Source organism: Rhopilema esculentum, chromosome 14 (assembly GCF_057945365.1).
Source record: "Rhopilema esculentum isolate cy_ngs chromosome 14, ASM5794536v1, whole genome shotgun sequence".
Classification (NCBI taxonomy): Eukaryota; Metazoa; Cnidaria; class Scyphozoa; order Rhizostomeae; family Rhizostomatidae; genus Rhopilema; species Rhopilema esculentum.
Window position 1 is genome coordinate 11,432,137 of NC_142828.1, and position 23,239 is coordinate 11,455,375.

The 23,239-nt window shown below is 36.3% G+C and overlaps 1 protein-coding gene across 2 annotated transcripts in view; it reads left to right on the top strand.

The window, feature by feature from the left end:
- The window catches only part of LOC135696555 (Fanconi anemia group D2 protein homolog), a 101,737-nt gene that overhangs the window by 73,525 nt on the left and 4,973 nt on the right, over positions 1-23,239 (top strand). For both annotated transcript variants that reach the window (XM_065215983.2, XM_089112490.1), the window contains 4 exons: positions 1,173-1,247; positions 2,077-2,151; positions 2,722-2,799; positions 6,889-7,005. In XM_065215983.2, coding sequence (XP_065072055.2) covers positions 1,173-1,247; positions 2,077-2,151; positions 2,722-2,799; positions 6,889-7,005 — 345 coding nt within the window. The remainder of the gene's footprint in view (positions 1-1,172; positions 1,248-2,076; positions 2,152-2,721; positions 2,800-6,888; positions 7,006-23,239) is intronic.

The window sequence follows — 23,239 nt, forward strand, 5'->3', positions numbered from 1 at the left end:
ATGCAAAATGATACTGTCAATGCACTTGTGAAAGATGACTGAATTTCCATTGAAGGTAATTGGCTCACATAATATTCATGCTAAGAGTGATGCAGAAGTTTTGCTTGTCAAGAGAACAATTAGGAAAGCAAAGAAAATCAAACCATATTTGTTGGGGATAATACAGATTTTCTAATCCTACTCTTAAATCGTGCAGCAGACAAAGACCCAGAATTCAAAGTGGTGAATGTCTTGGGATATCTTAAGGACGAAGCAGCTTTGAAAGAAACAGTCTCTCAACATATTCTGTATATCTCTCATCTATGGATCTTGGAAAAAGCAATTACTTTGAAAATTGTGAGACATATTAAAGAATTTCATCAGCAGGCTAAGATTTTTAAAACTCGCAGTCAAGGAGAAGACATTAAAAAGGCGAGGGAGAAGACTTTAGTTTGCTTGTACAACTGAACCGATCACATGTCCCTTGATAGCCTTCGGTTCAAAGATTTTGCAAGAAAGTTGCCAATAAAGTTCATTTGTTGAAGCCCAGAGCCTACCACCAACATTAAAGTCCACAAAGTACAACTGTGGAGAGAAAAAGCACGAGAAACTCCATCCAAAGGACTGGGCTAGATGCTTACAGACGAAAAGTTAATGCAAACTAAGATAGATCTTCTGCAACACCTAAAGAAGTCTGAATTTGCAGCCAACGCCCAAATTAGACCACATCCAAAGCTGTCGATTTATAAAGACGACAAAACTCAATTCAGGTTTTAAAATTATAAATAACTTACCATTATATTCTCCTGACCAAAGTTACTTCCTTTCGTAAGTCGACCATGTAATAACCAACTCAATAAGAACCAAGAATGGTGGATTTTAACCTCTAGAAATAACCTGTGATTTCAAAGCTTTTCCCACGTTAGATTTTATTATACGTTCTTTTACTATGTTATAAAACAGCTATTCAGTAACATAAGGCTCCAAAAAAATTATGTTGCAATCTGTTCTAGGTTCATTTCTTATTTACTCGACCATGAAAGACAGCATCCTTTCTGACAATTTCCTTATTCTGGTCCTCAACAGGCCTACTTCTTTTCAACGCTTTCACTTATGAATTTTTTTGTTAAAGTAAATTAAATATTAGGTTTTCTTTTATTATGTTGCTGTGCTATGTACCTCTTTTGATGCAGAATGGTTGCCGGTTCCTGGAGGCATTTCTTAAATATTGCATGCCTATTCTCGACTTGACTCTCAAGAAAAATAAGGTATTTATTAAATCTCATGCTATTATGTTGCCACTAGATTTCAAACTTGTTATAGTCCAGAATTTGTCTTGACCTTTTGGTTCCATCTTGTTAATCACAAACTTGTTTGTTTGATGTAGATTTCTATCTATATGTGCAAAGCATTGTTTTCTCGAGGCGCGATTTAATCATATGGTTAATTGACTTATTCTACTTGACTATATTACTTATCATGCTTCAAAGAGGCACTGGGCGCCCCCTACGTATTGCTGAAGACTTAGATCTTCCTAAGCAGCCTCATCATTGTCAGGGGCTGTTCATGTTTTTGGTGAAATTAAATACAGGTGTTATATTTTGTTATCTGAAAATGGCAAACATTTTATAACATATTGGCTAAAAGCTTTTTCGTCTGACACTCCTCAGAGCATAGAATGTCAGAATAAGGGTCCGAAGAAACACAATGAAAATTATATACCCAGTTGTGGACCGTAATAAGCCAATCAGAAAAATGCAAGCACAAGACCGGCATTATTGTCCAATCCGTGCTGCATGCCTAAAGAAAAATTACCACTAGAGTCCAAGAGAGAAAACGAACTCCTTCTGTCTACACAATATCGGCTTTGTCGTTTGTATGAAGATCGATGCCAAAACTCCTAGATAAGAAGACGACCGGGCTCTGCCAATTTTGGAAGCTAGCCAGGAATAGTTCTGGGAGTCAACGTAAGAAACGAACTATTTTCGATGATTATTTGAACTATTATTAAACTATTTTTTGGCAAATGTTGTCCTATGGTATTCTGAACATTGTAGTTTCCGTTACACCAATACACATAAAAGTCTTACATTTCAGGAAGAAGTTCACGGGGTTTTAAAGAACCTGCAGCAAAGCACTCGGTCTTTGCATCACTTCTGTGGGCACTCAAAGGTATTGTGCTTCAGTTGCATTTCCCTATTTCCTTTGAATGTTTTTTGTCAGACCATCAGTTGCCTTAGGTCACTTTCTCATAGAATGACAAGCCAGACCCTAAAATATTCGACATTTTGCGAAAGTAAGCTTTAAGTTTTTCAAATCAATGTTGCTTTGTTTTATTGAATAACGAATGTCCTTATAATTCTGTTACCCTCCAACCTCTCGAAAAGCCCCCTCCTCGTGATTAAGCCCCTCTCTTTAGCATCGAGTACTTAATAAGCCCAAACTTTCGGAAAAAGATCCCCTAACCATGCTGACAGATTATGAGAAACTATTTTTCTCACTTGACCACCTAAATGTAGGTTTATATAATTATCAATGAATTTACTGATTCTTTGTACATAAAGATTGGAAGTAATTTTACAGAAAATTCACTTGAATATGATCTTAGAAACCTTTAGTGAAATTTAGTTTCAGCCAATAGTACTCAATATACCTGGCACAGAAATAGTACGCAATTGATGTCAATGATTTGTAAAGTGACTTCAACACATCTCTTCAGTGATTGATCTCTCATTTTTATAGGTTGTTCAAGATATGACCTTGACTGGCCATGTACCTCTCACCAAGAAGTTTCTGGAAACATTTGTTTTCCGTGTAAAGGTAATAATGCCAACCAAACATACTAATGTTTATGATACCTTAGTTAGAATCATATCAGAATTGCAGCCCTTTAATAATTTTTTCCCTCATCTGTCCTTCCAGCTTTTGAAAGCATTGATTCTGTTTATAATGCTGCTACGTATCTTATCTTTCACAACAATTGAATTCATTGTCCTATTTGCACGCCATTGGCCGATTAAAGAATAGCTTAATCAGACAACATTGAAATGTATTGCATGATTGCCTTGGCAGGGGTTGCAATACTTTTGTCCTGGCAGTGTAGATCTCTTACTTATCTTGTAATGTGACAGTGCCTTTTCATAAATACTACATCTTCTATGTAGTCTTTCTTTCATATGTTACTACCTCTCGCTTCCTTTCTAGAGCTTTTTGAAATCTTTTGTTATGGGTGTTCTTAATTTCCCTTGCCCCCCTACTTTCAAACCTGTGCCGGAGCTCGTACCATTGCTTTTCTGATCATACGTGCTTCACATCTGTAAGTTAGAATGGGCTCTATTTAGCTCTATTTAGGTATTTGAAAGTGTTTACTTGTTATAACGTTGTCTTACTCTTAGATACCACCATTGTCTTCGTTTTATCTGCATTGAGACTCAGTCCTTTTTCTTCACTTTTTTCTTTTACTTGTTTTCTAGTATTTTTAGATCTTCTTCTGATGTCGCAATTAATACTGTGTCATTTGCAAGTCGAAGATTATTTATGTTGTTACCGTCAATCTTAATTCCTTGAAGTTCATCTATTTCTCTCATGATGCATTCGCTATAGATTGAGAACAGGTCTGGAGAAAACACACCTCCCTGACGCACTTCCCACTTCTTCTTTTTAAATTGCTCTATTTCACCATCATGTTTGATGGACGCCATCTGTTCCCAATAATGATTTGTAGGTCCATACCTTCCACATCTAGTTTTTGAGGATTTTCATTATGTCTGAAGGGTATCAAACGCCTTTGTATGATCGATGAAGGAAAGCTATAAGTCATGTTTTGTTTCTATTGCTCTTTTGGTGGCATTTGCGTTGCCCTTTCCCTCTTTGTAGGCGAATTGTTCATCCCCGATTTTTGGCAATATTATGTTTCTTACTCTCTGCATGAAAACTCTGAAAAGAATTTTGATGACTTGGCTGATTTTTCTTCATTGCCCCCAGTCTGCTATTGCTAAAATAGTTTTTTATGCAACAACACTAACCGCCATTACACACGTTTTCTCCTCGAATATGTTTAAGTAGGCCCATTAGCTTCGTCATTACAGTCATATCAGGTTAAAGTCGCTCTGCTTAAAGGCACACACACCACTTGGTTTAAGTCAGACAGTGGTGTGGAAAGATTGGGGTTCGAGTGGGTGAAACCCTGTGTAAAAGGTAGTCTGCTATTTTGTCAGAAATTTTCTGATCTTGTTGGAATTGCACTTTGTTGTTTTTTTATACTATCCAAGTGTAACTTTTTTGAAAGGAGTTGTTTCAAAGCTGAATATAACTATTTTATTCTGTTTTTCTGAATCAGATTGGCAATCTTTTTCAATAAAGTACTCTTCTTAAAAATCTGTTTTAAAGAAAAAGACCACTTTGACACTTGACTTGGAATAAACGATTAGACTTTATCTACTGAGTCATTTCATTTCTAATCTAGTTGTTGTGTGTTCAGATTCATGAAAAGATTAAAATGCTTTTTAGACTTCTGCCGGAAAATCTATTTTTTTCGCTCCTCCTACGAATTTTCCTATCTAAGCCACTGAAGTCAGATAAAATGTACACCCAACTATTCAATTTAGCTCCGTTTTACCAGCTTCGCAGTATCTACTTTTTTAGATGGCTGCTGTTGGTTTAGAACTACTGATGGCCTATCAAGAGTTTTGAAAAAAACTAGGAGGACAAAGAAAAATTTGCCAAATTGGGTAATGTCAAAACACAGGACCAAACGGCCAAACTAGAGCGGAAACTCCAAAAACGTTTGTTGAAACTGGTCAACTCAAAAGTGTTGACGACAGAAATTTATGATAGGATATGACCCACGGGCTCTCAACGACCAAAAATGTATGGCCTCCCTAAAGTACACAAGCAGAACGTTCCAATTAGATCCATCTTGTTGATGTTTGGTTGAGCACAACTGGCTTTCTGAAGTTTTGTACCCTGTTCTTCAAAACCACTTTTACTGTTCCGATCAGTCAAAACTTTAGTACATAGGGCACTCATGATCTGCTTGAAATCTAAACTTCACGCTGAACTGGAAAAGCTTAAAACGATCTTTCCAGACTCTCCAGAAACGGCTCTCCAGAAGATATCATTTTGTCTTATACTGAGGAGAAGATCACAAGTTTTTCAGCTGTACAAAAGTTTGGTCCGCAAAAGTGTCCAGCTTATCTGAAGCTACCGTTGATTGGTAACACTTCTATGGGATTTGAGAGTCAGATTAAGCAAGTCATCACAAAATGTTTCTTTGCTGTCAATCCCCGTATGGTTTACAGCACTAGGAGGGCCCTTTCATTCATTCAAAAGGATAGCGTTCCTACCAACCATAAAAGTTTCGTTGTTAATGAATTTACGTGCCAATGTGACTCTGGCTACGTAGGACAAACGATCCAAAGATTGGGGGATAGGATAAAATAACATGGTCCTTAGAACCCAGATTGTGCAAAACTCTGTAATGACAACATCTTCAGATAATTGTCAGAGCCTGGTTGTCTTTCCATCTAGCAGTTTTGAAATCGGCCTATATAAAAACTAAAAAGCCGCCATTGAGAGGACAGAAGGAGCTCGTTTTCTCGCTTCGACTTTATTGGTACTTTTTTTTAACAGGCGGCACTGATTGGAAAACCATACGGGTTTTGTGCTTGGGTTTTTCTGATTGGCTCATTTTGATCCACAACTGAGTATATATTTTTCATCGTGTTTTTGGAACCCTTTTTCTGCCCTTTCATGCCCTGAGGAGTGTCAGATGAAAAAGCTTTTAGCCTTTATGATATAGAATTTTTGCTTTTTACAAAACCGTTTCCAAGTTCTGTACCGCAAAAAACTGTCTCCCTTTTTAACATCTCCCTAGGTATTTTCACCACCGGACTTTTATCGTGCAGATCAACAGTTTTCTCTCTAAAAGGTCAATTGCCTCCAAAATGTTCATTGCCACTGCCACAGAGTAGCCCAGACTTTTTCCTAGCTAACATGAATGGCACTGAAAAAGGATGTTTATACTCCCTATTCAAAGCTGGACTTCTCTGTATCATCGAAACGTAATCTAAAATATCACACTTCTTTTATTGCTAAATGTGGTTTCTTCTCACCTCACATCTTTAAGCTATTTACAAATCCCAAATTCGTCCTTCTTATGCGTTCTGCTCGCATATTTTGGATGGTGCTACTTAATGTTTTCTTGACAAAATTAGGCAAAAAGCCATTATCCTCGTCTACAACTGTTAACTTGTATAGCTAACCTATCAATATTTTGTTCTTGTTTTCATTGCTGCAAGGAGATCAGAGATATTATCCCTGGTCCACCAAGACCTGTAAAATACACCAGAAACTCCCCCCTCGCCATCCCTTTCCAAGTCTCCATGTTATATTCAGGAACTCTGCCCTACCATTCATCTTTCCACCACAAAGCTGGTAAACTTTAGAATGCTTGACACTCTCTTCCTCCCAGATTTCTACTTTTAAGCCTAAAATCAAGCTTTATCCCACCATCCTTTCATAGCCTCGACCAACTTCCTATTTCTATGGTTTGTTGTGGCACTCCCAGCCTCCTCCCTATCACTAAGAGCCATATAACTATCTATTAATCTTTGTAGTTGTAGGCTGACAGGAGGATATTATTTCCACAAGGGATCTGTCCAATTTTTAATTGGTGCACTTTGTCAAAATCAAAATCCGGTTCATAGTGCCCCCACAAGAATGACTCTGCCGAGCCAAACTACTTGAAGAACTGAGCGACGGGTGTTTTTTAAGCCACCTGTGCAAAAACAGTTGCCTCTTTTTTTTCTTTTGAGTATAAGCCTTTCTCAGAAACTTTTATCATACATATACATGTAACTGCACTAAAACGTCTATGCTGACCTATTTAAAATTTGAATTCATCTCTAGACAATGCTTGCTGTTAATCAATGCCACTCTGCATTTTGGCTTGGGAATTTAAAAAGCAGAGATGTTCATGGAAATGAAATTAATTCTCAAGCGTCATTCAATGAAACTGAAGAAGAGGTTTGTTGTATTTTTTCAGTAGCATTTTTTCAACAGTGACCAACATTACCACCAAAATGGGAAAAAGAGCTGTATACTCAGCTTTTAGAAGGGAGACACTTAAATTCAAGGTTTTGCTACAACTACTAGAAAATGCCAGAAAAGGTGATAGAATTTTTTGAATAACTAGAATTCAAATAGTTGTGACAAGCTATGTAGAAGTTTGAAGATTGCTTTTTCAGCTAAAAATTATTGAAAATTTACAATGTATAGTAAAATTGCGAAAAGAATTATACATTTTTTTCTCCAGATAACTTTCTTCTAGGCTTATCTTCTGATCTTATCGAACAACCTACAGAAAGTAGGAGATTCTTTCTGTTATTCTGTGCTTTTAACTGTTTCGGATCTTAGGGAGCATTAGACCAGGTTAATTTTGAGATAGGTGCCACTTGGATGCGAAATATATTGCGGTGGTTGTTTCAAGTACCCACACATGTAAAAGTTAAGAAAACAGATGATGAACGGTGATCTGCTGGGACCTTAAAGGTGAAAATGGGGCTGAAATAGTGAGCAGACGTAATTTCCTGTGCAAGTGAAGATTGAATATTTCCTTCTGGAAACAACACAAGTTACATTCTTTGCTTGATAAGAGTAGTTAAGACCTGTTTTGAGTACATTCAGTTGAAAACGATACTTTTTCTTAATTAAAATGGTCACGCGATTACAATCTACCCACGATCTACCCTTGACTTTATATGGAATTCTTTGCTCTTTGTTACAATATATCAAAACAATGCTGCTAGTATTTTACAACTCAAGAAAATGCCGTTAAGCTCTGTATTCCATCATCTCCATGCTAGTTGTCTATGCCTTGGTACTGTCAATATAGTCTTGGTTATAGATGTCGCATAATATAACATTTCAAATGATGGAATTAAGGATTTTGTCTTTTACTATGTTTTGTGGTAGAGTAGTTTTAATTTCTTAGTGTATAGATGGATACAATGAATTGTATAGTCCACTACAACAAGAACGAAAGTCTGCGCAGTAAGATTAAATTAGTTTCTGAAGTAAATAGAAAGAAAATCTATGCTACAAAGCTGTTGCAAGAAGAACTAGGTAGGCAAAGTCATCATGCGTTACAGTGCGGGACAGTTCCTGAACATATTGACACAACAAAACATTGCATTGATCTCGAGCCTTGTTGTAAGCATAACCACAAGACTGACATTTAAAGTATAGATAAGCCATCGGCAAGCTGTTCTCGTCCAATAAGAGCAAAGGTGTCAGTTGGAGCTGATAACAGGGGTGTTTATCCGAAAGAGTAAAAAATTTTTGGCCCTTTACAATATCAATTGAACAAGCGGTTACAACTCTCAAGCAAGCAGCAGAGGCAAACAAAGATCATAGCTTGTATTACGAAAGAATAAATGGCTTTGACCTAATTGCATAATAATTCAATTGTCAAAAACCTTTCTATAAAGAATTCACAGGAAAAAAGTCTAGTCAATTTCCCAAATCCTCGAAGGAGATTACAATTCTGTCATTGAATGTCTAAATTTCAAAGTGCTCTGCGAAAATCAAGCTGTATCAATGAAAGTTCTTTATAATATGTATGGGCTACATCCTGATGGTACAGATAGAGAAACAAGCTAAACAAGAGAAACACATTTTTGCAGCACAAAAAGTCTGTAAGCACTGGGAAGAGAGTGGATTAGGTTGAAAGTTGTGAAGGAGAAACTCCAAATTTTCTTTACAAATACAGAAGAGGTGTAAACTTTAGGATCTCAAGATATTTTGTTTCAACTATGTGTTGGATATGCTGGAGAATTTCGACCAATTGGAAGACCAATTGAAACTGGAAGACCACTAGCATTATCATCACGGGCGTCGCCAATAAAATTATCTCATCAGACGAGGAGGTGTTGGTAGGAGAAATCGGGGACGATGGAATTGGAGAAGGTGGAGCTACGACTGAGGGGCAATCGCAAGCAACTCCACCACACGCAATAGCTCCAGTAACCCCAATATCATCGTCAACTCCAATAGTTGGGCAAGTTGCCGAAGTAGAAGCTGTAAGAGCACAATCAACATTAGAACAGGAAAAAGTAGCTGATTAATATGCTGGTATGAAATACTTAAAAAGCAACTTACCAGAAAAAAATCTCTCGAACGATCAAGTATTCATAAAAGAAGCAAAATGCCCAATATGCATGGAGGGGCATGGTGCTGACAACCAGGACATCATATACAGGTGGAGTGCCTGTAAGATTGATTACCATGGCATACGTCTGCTGTTGTGGACAAATAATGCAGACACGTGTCCAACGTGCCGGGCAGTTGGAGACCAGAGCTGTGTGTTCATTGAAATAATAGTTTTTATGCCGCTAATATCAATCCAGGACATGATCGACCATATTTTAATCAACAGGACAATAGATGACCTATCAAGGTTTAACAATATTGCAGTAGTCAAGCTGCTCAACCATGACGGAGGAGAAGTTGATTTCCATGTTGGCTAGTTATAATTCGTAATTCAGTTTTTAGTTTAATAGTTGTTGGTAGTTCTAGTGTTAATTGAGAGTTTTCGGCATTGATTAGTTTTGGTCCAAATAGTTTTAATGGTGATCCTTTGTTTAGTGTTAATTAATGATTTTATTGATAATTCATAGTTCTAATGTTAATTCATAGTTTAGTGTTGCATATTTGTTTTAGTGTTCATACATAGTTTAATTGCTAGTTGGTCAATACATAGTTTTAGTATTCATCCAAAGTTTCACTCATAGTATTCATCCATAGTTTCATTTCTTATTGAGTCTGGGATGTAACTGCGAATCTGGAGTGTCGTGGTTGGGGTGTAGACGTGTTTTGGTTTCAAGATGTGGGAATGTTTTAGTAAGATTTCATGTCATCAAACTGAATGATACTATGGCATTAAATGTTTGGGCAAACTAAAACTTGAAAAATGGCGGAAAAGGCAATTGCATCAAAAGGACCTAGCAAGCAGTATCAGACTGGAAGGCGTGGCCAAGGCAGCCAACCACAATTTGAGGAAGCTCTTGCTCTTATTCACAAAGACTTTGCCAAATTGCCGTCCGCAGAAACAATAGACAGACTAATGAACGACCTGGTAAATAAACTTGGGAAAAAAATCAAAGAAAAGGTAGGGGAAAGAGCTTCCAAAATTGAATCAAGAATCGACAAGCTAGAACAAAGGACCGAGTTCGGAAAACACGTTGGTTGTCGTAGATCATCTTCATAGAAAGATCGAGGATAATGAACAGTACAGTAGATGCGTCTGCTTGCGTTTTGATAAAGTCCCCCTTACCTACCAATGACAATAAGGAGGACTGTGTAAAAAAGATAGGGAAACATAGTAAATGAAATGAATTGTGGATTAGATGCAAGCGATTGTGGATCAGATTCGCTGTGTAATAGAAAAAATGGTTTCTCTTCTCCTAAAGTAAGGTAGAAACTTGACGTGATATTAGGGATTGTTTGTTTTTTGTGATTATCGCAGAGGGTCCTTCCTTGCCCACCCTCCCTTCTCATTCATATTTGTGTTTGGGTGATTGGGTTGTTAATTCCTGGGAATCACTGCGAATGCAGGTCTAGTTGGTTTACAAAAGCTAATATCATTATTCTTGTTCATCTTCTTTTCCATTTAAGTAGACACAAAATACCTTGGTCTACATGATTATATGAGAAATTTTTTTAAGGGAAATTCATAGGGAAAAAAATTGTTAGAAATTTATGAATGAATAGCTTTTTGTGACGTAACTGCTTAGCAAATTCCAGTGACCTCATTCCAAAGGAGAGCACTTTTTCCGAATAGCCCCGTATCATTTTTACTGCCTGTTGTTTATGTTGTCAATGAATTTCCCAAAAGTACACAGAGTGTGAAATTTGACAGTTATTACTTAACTACATCACCTTTCCCATTCTCTCGTCCCAATAGGCAAAAACTACGATGTCAATGGTATTATTTCGCTATCAGTTAATTTGTTTCTTCTTCACTTACTTAGAATCCCATTATGATTATGATTTTTGTTTTAAATTGCTGCTGCTGTTACTTCTATTGCAAAGATGGTTCTGATATGGGACGTGTTCGCAGAATGACCAAACATGCAAAGTGTATCTGTTATAATAAAATGCCTGTAGGAGTGAACGAGTGGCGTGTAGGGATTTCTTATTGCAGATTCCTGCATATCACAAGAGTTTATCGTGTCCTCCCAATTATCGAATTGTTGTTGAGTGTATCAGGATGTCCGGTCTACTTGTACTTCTTCATGTGGCTATCAGTTTTCACCGCTTCGATCTCAATTGTAGTTGTTTGGCTATGGTCACATCTCATTCCAATGAGCTCACAACCCGTGATCATTACCTATGTCCTGTCACGCTTGAATTCATCCGCTATAATCTACTTTCATCTTATTTTGAATATCTTAAGTAAGAATATCTACAAAATGGAAGTTAATAAATGATTTTCTTATTGAAAAACACTATCTATATCATGCTTGTCAGTAACTGCCTCGAAAATTTCCTACCTGGGCAACGCTACCTCCTAGATATATTACTATTTTCGTCTGGAGACATTCATACAAATCCGGGTCCCAACGTAAAAAAGTTGTGAAAAATTGTATTGTAGCTTATTGAATGAGATCATTGGCAAAAAAAAATAGTTAATATACCGCCAATTGTAGAAAATGGCCTTTTTGTCACTTATCTTGAAGCTATGGCAAATTTATTCAATGATTATTTCGTAGAACAATACGGTGTCATACATACAGGTAGCAGCTTTTGGGCCAAGGTGTCCTACTTTACTACAGAATGTTGATGTAGATAGAGAAAAGATACTTAATATAATTCGCTCTCTAGATGCAAATAAGGCACACAGTTGTGATAATATCTCCATCTCCATTGTAAAGGTCTGTGATAGTGCGATAGTAGAGCCTCTCTGCTTGACCCTGGAAAAGCGTATAGAAACTGGTGTTTACCCAACTTCCTTGAAGAGAGCAAGCATAATTCCTGTTCATAAAAAGAACAGCAAACAGCAAAAGCAACTATCGGCCAATTTTCCTTTTTCCAATCTTTGGAAAGGTATTTGAAAAACTTCTGTTTGGTGCTATATATAAGCATTTATGTGACCATAGCCTAATGACTCTAAACCAATCTGGATTTTACCCTGGTGATTCAACCATAAACCAACTGGTCTTCAGTTTCAGCTGCGTTTCCCAGGGCTCAGTGATCTCCCTGAAAATGTTTTGTGTAGAGCAAAGCACTTTGCTGATGATACGTCTCTTTTTCCATTGTAAAAAATGAATATATCACAGTCTCAGACTTAAATCGTGAACTTGAAAAGATCAGAATAAGGGCATGGGAGTGGAAGATGTCTTTCAATGCCGATAAAACAGGGGAAGTTTTCTTGAAAAAACTAAGCTATTCCATCCTATTCTCAAATTGGGGAATGATGATATAAAATCATGCTCAGCACACAAGCACCTTGGGACGATTTTAGACTACAAACTTGGTTTTCAAAGTCATTTAAGAGAAGCAATTCTGAAGGCACGAAGAGGTATTGGGTTGATAAAATATCGTTCCAAATATGTCTTCAGGGACGTTCTCGACCAAGTCTATAAACTTTATTTAAGGCCACACCTAGGCTATGGAGATGTTATCTACCATAGATTTGATTCAGAAATGCATCTCGAAACAAAAAAGTTGGAGCAGGTGCAGTTTAGTTTTGTATTTTAGTTATTTAATTATAATTTATCGTTTCTGACGTCTATCTCAAGACACACCTTTGGTACGTTTTAGTCTTTCTAAAATTATTGTGTTCATTTCTCTTGTTAGTAAGTATAATTAAATGTTGTATATTGTTAGTGCAATGCATAGCCAGAACTCACTGACCCTGTGTCTTTTTTGGTATGAATGGTACATTTTATTAAATATATTGTGTTAGTTTTTAATTGGAATACAAAAAAATAGTTTCATTGTATCTACACAACTGCAAATATATAATCATATATTTTGACAAATAATGACACAATTCGAACTGCTGATGTGATATAGTAGCACGACATCTTGAACAGTTGATGTGGTATTCGAACATCTTAAATTAAAACTGAGGCTGATTGGTTGATAGCAATATCCTAAAAATAAACACATGCTGATTGGCTGAAGCCAACGTCATTGCTGATGTGACATTGGAACTGTATTCTGATTGGTTGAAACTGACGCAAACATCTAAAAATAACACTGATTCTGATTGGTTGATAGCAACATCCTAAAAATAAAAATTAATTCCGATTGATCTGAATTCAACATCATTGCTGACGTGGTATTTGAATTATTAAGATATATAAGTGGGCAAGCAAAGCAAAAAAATCAGTTGGTTTGTGAATCACAAAGAGTAACGATAAAGCGAAGTTTTGAGGAACAAATTGATGGAGAAGATGAACGCAGTGATGGTGATAGTAAGAGGGGTAAACATCAATGTAGAACTTGTTTAAAGTTCTTTTGGGAGAGTGCAGAATATGTACAATCATATGAGAACTATGCACAATCACCATACAATAGTTGGAGGTGCTAGGTCTTTTGCAAGGATTGTTGGTGCAAGATATTGCAAGAAACATCATGGACAATGTTACATATATCTTCAAAATTATAATGAAGGCGTAAATTACTATGTGGCCTTGGATGTTGAATTCAAAAAGATGTTAGAAGACACATTCACAGATCCACAAATTACATTTAGAACTGAAGTTTACAGACTCCTTAAACGAGCACTGACAGATATTAATGGTCAAGCAACCGAGATTATAGAAACTTTGAATAATAGCTTTGACACATTTATTGGAAATGGTAGCGGTTGGATCTTTAAAAAATTTGGACGAATGCAGCTGAAAATGTTTGATTATAGACCAATGGCCTGTGTTGGAGGCACTCAGCAGGGTTTTTCAAAGCACCAGAGTGGATTGCAGCTAAAAAGGCAATTGTTAATGTGCAAAACTCAAATAAGAAGTGTTTCCTGTGGTCAATCTTAGCAGAACTAAATCCCCAGGAAAAGAATGCTGCAAGAGTCACCAAATATCGACCATATGGACACGAGCTGGATACGAGTTGCCTAAAGTTTCTCTTAAAACCAGGGAATGAAAATATGCTTGCAAAGTTTGAAGCAAGTAACAACTTATCAATAAACATATATGGGTTGTATAATGATGTTGGCAAGGCGAATTCGATGATAACTGTGATGATGATGATGATGATGATGGTGATGATGATGGCAAGGGTGTGAAGAGTAAGAAGAGTAAAAAATATGTGACATGTGACATATGCTTAAATTCATTCAGATGAGAATCAACAATGAAGAAGCATTCGGAATTTTGCACACCAGATGGGTAGATTCAAGCCGTAAAAAAACCCAATAGATAATGAACTAAAATTAAAAAACTTCAAGAACAAGATGATTCTACCATTCATCATTTACGCAGACTTTGAAGGCATATTAATAGAGGTGACAAATCCAAAAAACTCAACAGTATACCAAGAGCACATACTAATAGGTTATGCGTTTCGCATCAAATCAATAGAAACTTAATGGCAATATACCCTGGAGATATACACGGTTGAAGATTGTGTAAACCATTTCCTTCTACAAATGGACTACTACAACTTACTTAATAAGGGGGATATTCAAAAAGACAGTACCAATGATGGAGCTTAATTATAGACAGTTAAAGAGTAGACAAGTGCAGCCAACTGCTAATGTTGCAACACTGCTTTTAACAAAAATGATGGAAATATGTGTAAGGTAAAAGATCACTGTCACACCACAAGACTGTATAGAGGTGCTGCATTCAGTCACTGAAACCTAAACAACCTCAACATCATTGCTAAAAACACACTATCCCAGTAGTTTGCTAAAATCTCAAAGGTTATGACATGTATCACTTACTAGGCAATCTAGACAAACGGTCCTTAATAGAAGGGGGGACGCTTATTAGTTTTTCGATTTTTTTCTGACCCCACCGGAGCTTATTCGCTTATTAATCTTTATATGCAATCATTCATATCCCTTATTTCATTTGTCCTTTGTTCTTTCAGGTGTGAAATTTCTGTAAAGTTTCTCTTAAATGAAAAGGTTGCATTGTACAAAAGTTTTAACATAGAAAAGTAGTATAACATCCGAAAAAAATTACATAGGCCTGACTGATGTACACAATGATAATTAGCCTGCTCATTTTAGTAATGCAACAATACATTATTACATGGTGATGATTGTCATTTTGCTATCGATTGTATTCAGAAGAAAATCTCATTTGACCCCAAAAAAGAATCATCACGTTATTTTTCGGATTTTTCACATTTCAGACTCCCCCCACTTACTCTGCTTATTCATTTTTTGAAAAACTTCTGACCACCCCTTCTCCAATTATTAAGACCCCCTTTCTATTAAGGACCTTACACTACCAGTATAATCGCCACAAGCTCTGAAAAGGTCATCTCAGCATCAATTGCAGGTCTCAAGTTTATTGATTACCTCAGTTTTTTTCAGGGAACACAGGGTATTTTCAGTTCCTTTGCGATTAAACTACTTGATTTTCTTGTTGTCTTTCGTTTCACAGGTCCTCTTCTTCCTCTTTTCTGTCTTGGTTTTATTCCTTTTATTCTTTCCCAGACCCTCTTATTTTATGAATTCCCGCGTCTATTGCTACTCTAGCTTCTGCTGCAGCTCCCCCCTTTGCCAGTGATTTAGCTCCTTTAATGGCCGCCTGTTTTAAAGCTTTTTTGTTACATTTCGTGCTATTGCTTTCCCCCTTGCTTCAAACCTGCTTTAACAGCTTGTTTAGCTGCTGCTCTTGCTAATGTTGAACTCATCTTATCAAAATTTAAATTTCTTCTCCTTGGAAATTTACCCTTCTTTCTTTTATACTTTCCTTCTCTGCCGATGACTTTAACGGCATCATCAAATTCCTTATCATCTTGGAATGCTGCGTCTAGTCCTTCATCTATCGCTATTGTTGCCGCTGTCATTAGCAGTCGTGAGATATTTGCTCCTTTAATAAATGTTTTTTCCAAATATATTAATTGCTTTATTCCCAGCCCCTTGCCTGAAAGCTTCTTTCTTCTTACGGTAATAGTTCTTTTACTATTCCTATGCTCATTATTATTCTTCTTCTTCTTATTAGCCAAAATTCTCCTCCGCTTATCCTTTCTAGTTATAACTAATTGTGTAATTTTGACCTGCACTACGAGCAACTATTCTGCATAAAGATTTGTAAAAAACAACAACACATGGCATCCTTTCATAACATAATATGATTGAATAAGCAAATAACGATCAATGAGTTCATTTTTTTAAGTTATAATTTCAACAGGCTCATTTTTCAAGTTATAATTTCAATAGGTTCATTGAATTCATCATCTCATGCTCTACTATTCAGGTCATTTCAATCATTCACAATCATTTCTTCAACCTTCTCTTCAACATTCTCTTCAGTCTTCTCTTCAATCTTCTCTTCAGTCTTCTCTTTAAGTTCCTGTTCCACTCACATATAAAGATTGCGCGTGAAACAGTCACACTGATCATTGGTAGCATATAGAAGCTCACAAGCTCACAGTTTATCAGTCTATCAAGATCAAGCATGAAACAATCACATTGAGCATTACCATTATATAGATACCCGCAACTGTAACAGTTTACCAGGTTATCAGTCCTTTCCAGGTATTGTGAATATTTTCTCAGTTCTTTCCATGCGATATTCGGTTTCAACATTCCATTTATTGTTGTGTGGACTTTAAAGGATGCTATATCATCACTAAGGTCTTCTGTTGATCGTACACATAATACTGATCCTAATTTTGATATTGCTGTAAATGGTGGGATATGTTCATGCATCTTTCCTAATATGTTTATTCATTAAGCAGCTGTCTTTATTCTTGAATATTATCAACCCATATTTCTTCATATGAAAAGTTTTCATTCATTGTGAAATATTCACCATTATACCATATTAGACTCATATTCAATACCTTCATTTATGTGATTCTCTTCTATGAGGTCTTGCCCGATTGCGAGTACTCTTTTGAATCTGTACATCTTGACCTTCTTGTTTGGAACTACTTTTTCATCTGAACACCTGCAGCTAATTCCCACTTATATACTCTTTACATTGATTCGAATGTTCCAATATCACATCAGCTTCAACCAATCAGAATACAGTTCGAATATCACGTCAGCAGTTCGATTACTACATTATAAATAAAGTTGCAGTTAACTTTCCATTTAGTTCTGAATCTCGTCGTTGTTGGTTTTTGAAAATGTTTGGTGTGTCAATTGAAAGGGTTGCGGGGATTGTTTTGATTAATGATGATGTTGATAAAAGCACAGTGGAATTGAGTTGCCTTGGCAATTAAAAGAGCTATTACAGACTTACAAAAGATTTGTGATGAAAGCGGTTTGATAATGTCACTTGATGGTATTCATGAACAATTACATAATGCTGTTGCTGATTTAAATGATATTATTCTCGATGATGGGATCAGTTGGGGGCCAATAGTCGTGATGTTCGCATTCGCCTTGGAGGTTCAGAAAACCTGCAATGATGAATCGATTAAAGAAGGAATCAAAGTTGGACTAGTAATCGTTTTAATGAGTGATAAAGTGACTATTTGGATTAACAATAATGGTGGTCTTGAAGGACTATGCAACTTTGTTGATAATGGTAAGGCACTTCACCATTGTGATAAAATTATGGATATTTGTAAACATACTTCATTAATTTCTGTTAGTAGCTCCATTGTACACTTACGTTCAAAAAGTATTGGGACACCCTTCGAAACTTCGAAGACATTTTATGCAACAAATTCGGAAAGACTTTTTTAAAATCTTTCTCATTAAAAAAGTACGGCAGTTATTTCCATGAAATTTTCACAAGACATTGTTGATATTTTGAAGCCTTTTATGTACGCCAAAAAATTAAAAATACATCTACCATAAAATTTCTATAGGTCTCGAGACGAAAACATGGAAGCTCTGAAAACTCAAGAACTGAGTTAAGAGAAGCGTATACAAAGTGCTTTCTACTATAATAAAGTAAATGGATTTTGCGATATTGCATCAATTCTGGGCTGCTCAATGAGTGCAGCTTTTCTGGTATGTAAAAAGTTTTTCCGCACAAGAACAGAACAAAATTTACCAAGGGTATGCAGACCAAAGAAGTTTACGACGCCGAGGGACGACAGGTCTTTACTGAGGGAACTGCGAAGTAATAGGTTTGAATCCTTACTAGATATTATGTTGTCATGTAAAAGAAGCTAAATAATGGAACATAAGCAAAAACATGGCTATAGAAGTCATGAAAAATACAAATTTTCCAGCGTTATAAGAAGAAAATGCTCTCTCAAAGCAAAAATTACTCATCGACGATGAGTACAATGGCTTCTCCTTTAATGTTACGCAATTTTAAAAGTAGCTTGAATAAATGCAATAATTTAATAAATTTTTTGAAGCTTAAAAGTTTGATTTTATAATTTCTTTAATAATTTTATTTGTTATGCAAACGTGAAATTAAAAAGTTGTATTTGTTTGGACAGCTCTAAAATTTTTGGAAGGTCATGTGACTTTGCCATTGTTAGGCCATTCAGCCCTTCTGCATATTTTGCTGTTATAATCAGGAAAATCGAAAGAATCCTGTGTTTTCTTGGTTATTCTTCATAAGTTGAAGCATTTTGTCAACTTTTTATTCCATTTTGGGGAAACTTGGGCCTAGATTATTTGTAGAAAGACTGCCTAAATCTGAAAAAGTTTCCGTTGCAAAACCGAATCCAACGGAACGCCCTAATTCGTTTATCGAATTCGTCCCAATACTTTTTGAACGTAAGTGTAGTTTCAATACTTAGCCATGTTTGTTTATTTTACTTTAAAGATTAATGAAGTGAATTAGAATGTTTCTGTTATACGCCTCTAAACGGTTGTGAACTTCAAATGGGCTCTTTTGCAGTGGTCATACTTCAAGTCAGGGAGGGTAATCAAATACCCTTATTTCAAATCCAACACTAACATCACCATAGAATCTACCGCGCATGCGCAAAACTCATAACTTATTTCTCAAAACTACAAACAGCTCCATACACCAAATCGGGACCTTCTCTGCAGCTTTTCCTACAGAGTATCCGCCACCTGTGCTTTATCCTGCTATGCAGTGTCAACTGTGCTTGTTGCATCCCCTTCTAACCTACTAAAGTGGATAAGTCTTGCTTAGCAAACAAATAGCATTTTGAATAATATTTCAGAACAAAAATCAAGATGATTTTCTTGAGCAAAGTGATGAATAACATAATTTTTTTGTTTTTGGTGGTTGAAAAAAATCGACATGATAAATTTCAAGGCATTTTACCTTTAAAATTAGAACTAGCTGTTCCTCTGGTCCTCTGGGGCTGTGGCCCCATCATTGCTCCTTGACCATGAGGGAGGTTCCCTAAACTGCCTGCTGAGAAATGTTAATGTGCAACCGTCAACTTTTTTTCTGTATCCGCCCCTGGTTAATGCAAGTGCTATCGGCCATCATACATAATTCAATGATTGTAGTCACGTAATTGAGCAAGCAGCGCATTATCTTCATGAAGATGTTATTAAGTTTGCAAATGCGACTCCAGAACTTGCTAGGCCTTTCAGCATTGATTAACTTACTTAAAGGAGACAGGCAGTGGATTCGGTTTTTTTCTGCAGTGCCTGATACAAAAGAAGAGCCACCAAAATAGTGAAACTGCCAATTGATTGTTCAATCCATACCCGGCATATCTTTTACAAGGTTTAACAAAAAGAAAGTTTATCACAGTAAACACTTTTTGCTAGGGCATGGTCTTCATAGTATTACAAGAGAAAAGAAACCTGTTCAGATCGTTAGTCATCTTTGTCATTCTATTGGCTACCACCTTATCTATGGAATCGAAACTTCCCATACTAAGGAAGCCCAACTGCTAGAATTACCTGCAAAACTAGAAACCTCCTTGGGCATCGTTTTAAGGTTTTTCTGGTTTGATTATTTTGACATCAATATCGAAACTCAGACTGGGCATGGAGCAATTTACTCAAGACACATGGTTGCATTCCAAGAGGAATCAAACATCTCTGAGCTACCCCAATTGTCAGTGCAGTTTGAACAAACGCTAAAAAGAAGGCTAGAATGGCCTGAAAATGAGCCTGACAAAATTATCGTAGATGCCAAGATGGAGCCCCCCACTTTGCCAGGAGTCTTGGTAAAAGACAAGTTTAGCAAAGAAGGTTTCCTGAAGAGTTACTTGTTGTGGATCATCTTGAGAAAGCCTAATTCCTCGAAACAAATAGTATCTAATTACACTTACATTTTAAAAGTATTGCACCACCCGCCACGCTGTGAAAATAAAAAACAAGAAAATACGCTTGTCATTTTTTTATTTCCGAACCATGCCGACCTCTGAAAATCACAAAAAGCAAGCTATGGTGAAAGGAGTACCTGTAAGAAAATTGCAATAAAAAATGTTTCCTAAGCACAATCTTATAAGATTTCATTAAGGCAAACTCAAAGATACTCATTTTCACAGGCTTTTTGTACTGCAAAGGACCTAATTTCGAAGAATCTTACAAAAGAAGTAAATTGATAAAATATGTAACTAGTCTTTCCTTTCATTTTTTTTCCAGTCAATTGCAATATTGTTCAAGAAACAATAAATGCTGCTAATTGCTCAAAACAACATTTTATCTCTTTGTTGAATGGAAATACCAAACTTTCTGCAATTAACAGTCGCAAACAGAGACACCCAAGTCCTCATAAAACAAATGCCGTTAAGGTGTCACTTTCTGCAAAATTAAAAGCCAGTCATGTTTTTTTTAAAATCAACATGCGACATATAAAACAGACTGCCTCAAAAGTTTTTGATAAAATTTAGCAAGTCGTACAAGGGTTTCAAAGCTTCAAGACTGACCAATACAAAATTTGTATTTTTAATATTCTGAAAATAAATCTTTCTCAAAATTGAAACTTGAAATGTTGCCAATGTTTTAAAGTTATGTTTGATTGGTTTGGAACTTTGAACCGACTACTGATGACTTCACAAAAGTCGTTTGAATTTTGAAGGTCATATTGTTAAAAACTCTGTCGCCTTTTTTCGTTCGTATAAGTAGTGCAGTACTTTTCGAACGTAAGTGTACATTGGCTGGTGCACTTTAGCGAGAAAGATGTCGTCACTTGCAACATCGAGAAAACGGAAATGACATATCTGCCACCAATCGAGTCAAAGTTCACTGAATTTCTAACGATCTACAGATACCTTACCTATCTTTGAAAACTGTCAGCTCAGGTAACATTAGATGTAGATGCAGCTATGAATGCATACAAGGTAACATGGTACTTTTTAAATTAATTCAAGAATGTTTTGATACACCTTGGAGACTTACATTACACGAAGGGCAACTTTTGAATGATTGGCTAGATAGTTGGTGGATCAGGCGCTGAAGGTGCGCTTTTTGAAGCAAATGTTTGTTGTTCCGGAAGTCTGAATGGCGCTTTGTCAAGGAGCCATTACCACTGGCCCTGGACAGTTAAGCGTTATCAAAAGCTTTAAAGCGGCTGTTGTTAGGGCGGTTTATCACAGAGAATGATGCACAAATACCAAATTCATTTATCGTGGCTTCACAGGATATACCCTTCTTTTAGTTTTTTTACTTATAAAAAAGTAATTAAGCTGTAGCTGCAGGTCCACATCAACGTATGTATATATGTATGTATGTATGTAGGATCACGAGCATATTAAAAGAGACCAGAGTTTTCAATGCAAATACCGTGATTGCTATGTTGCAGTTTTAGAGCAACTGGAACAGTTGTATTCAGGTCTGAAAGTTTTTCTGGGTAAAAAGGAATGTCCTTTCTAGCTCACACAAAGTGCCCTAAAGGGTAGCTATTGATCAGACGGGCGAGCAGACCCTCAATCTCGACGCAAAAACAATTGGTGGCATAAAATGTTTTGCGTCAGATTTGTCTGCAATACTAAAGTGGACATTGAATCGAGCAGATCAGACCAAAAGCACAAACTGTTTGCTAAAGTTGACCAATTTGACCCGAGCATCAGCTTTGTACAAACCACTTGGTCCCTCAGTTATTGGAAACAAAAAGCTGGTTTACAACATTGTCACGGTTTTATATGAAGGGTATTTGATCCCTTTCGATGAGAGTCTCTTGTTAGGTCGCTTATATCAAAATCTTGCAACAATCTTGCAAAATATGATATCAGCATGAAAACTTGATTACTTTTGTAGTTTGAGGTGTAGAATATGATTCGAAACAAATCCAAGCTGAAAAATACCTCCAACAGCTATTTTTAGAACATTGAACTCGGTTCCAGTCTCCAAATGAAAAACAGTCACTTTCGAGTGACTGACCGAGATTATGTCTGCAAAATTTGATATTCATATACAATCTGAAGTGTGAATTGTCATGCCAAACAAAAAGGTCTATAAAACACCCAAAATTATTCTTTAAGAATATTGAACTTAGTCCCAGTCCTCAAAATGAAAAAGTCACTTACGAGCAACTCAACGAGATTTTGTCTGCAAAATTTGATATTCATATACAATCTGAAGTGTGAAATGTCATGCCAAACGAAAAGGTCTATAAAACACCCAAAATTATTCTTTAAGAATATTGAACTTAGTCCCAGTCCTCAAAATGAAAAAGTCACTTACGAGCAACTCAACGAGATTTTGTCTGCAAAATTTGATATTCATATACAATCTGAAGTGTGAAATGTCATGCCAAACGAAAAGGTCTATAAAACACCCAAAATTATTCTTTAAGAATATTGAACTTAGTCCCAGTCCTCAAAATGAAAAAGTCACTTACGAGCAACTCAACGAGATTTTGTCTGCAAAATTTGATACTCGTATATAATGTGAAGTTTGATATGTCATGACAAGCAAATGAGGTCTATAAATAACCCAATTGTTATTTTTAGAACAATCAACTTTGTCCCAGTCATGAAAATGAGGAAGTTACTTGTGAGCGATGTAACAAGTATATTTCAGCGAAATTTGATATTCATATGCGATCTGAATTTCCCCCGTTTCCTTTTTTGAAATGTTTATTCTGTCTCATACTCATACTGTAATAGATGATAAAATGCAATCAATGAAAGTTCCATTACCAAGTACGTAAAATATAAACATTCGTATGTATCTTGCTGCTTAAGAACGGAGTTAGCACTAAAATTCCCTAGA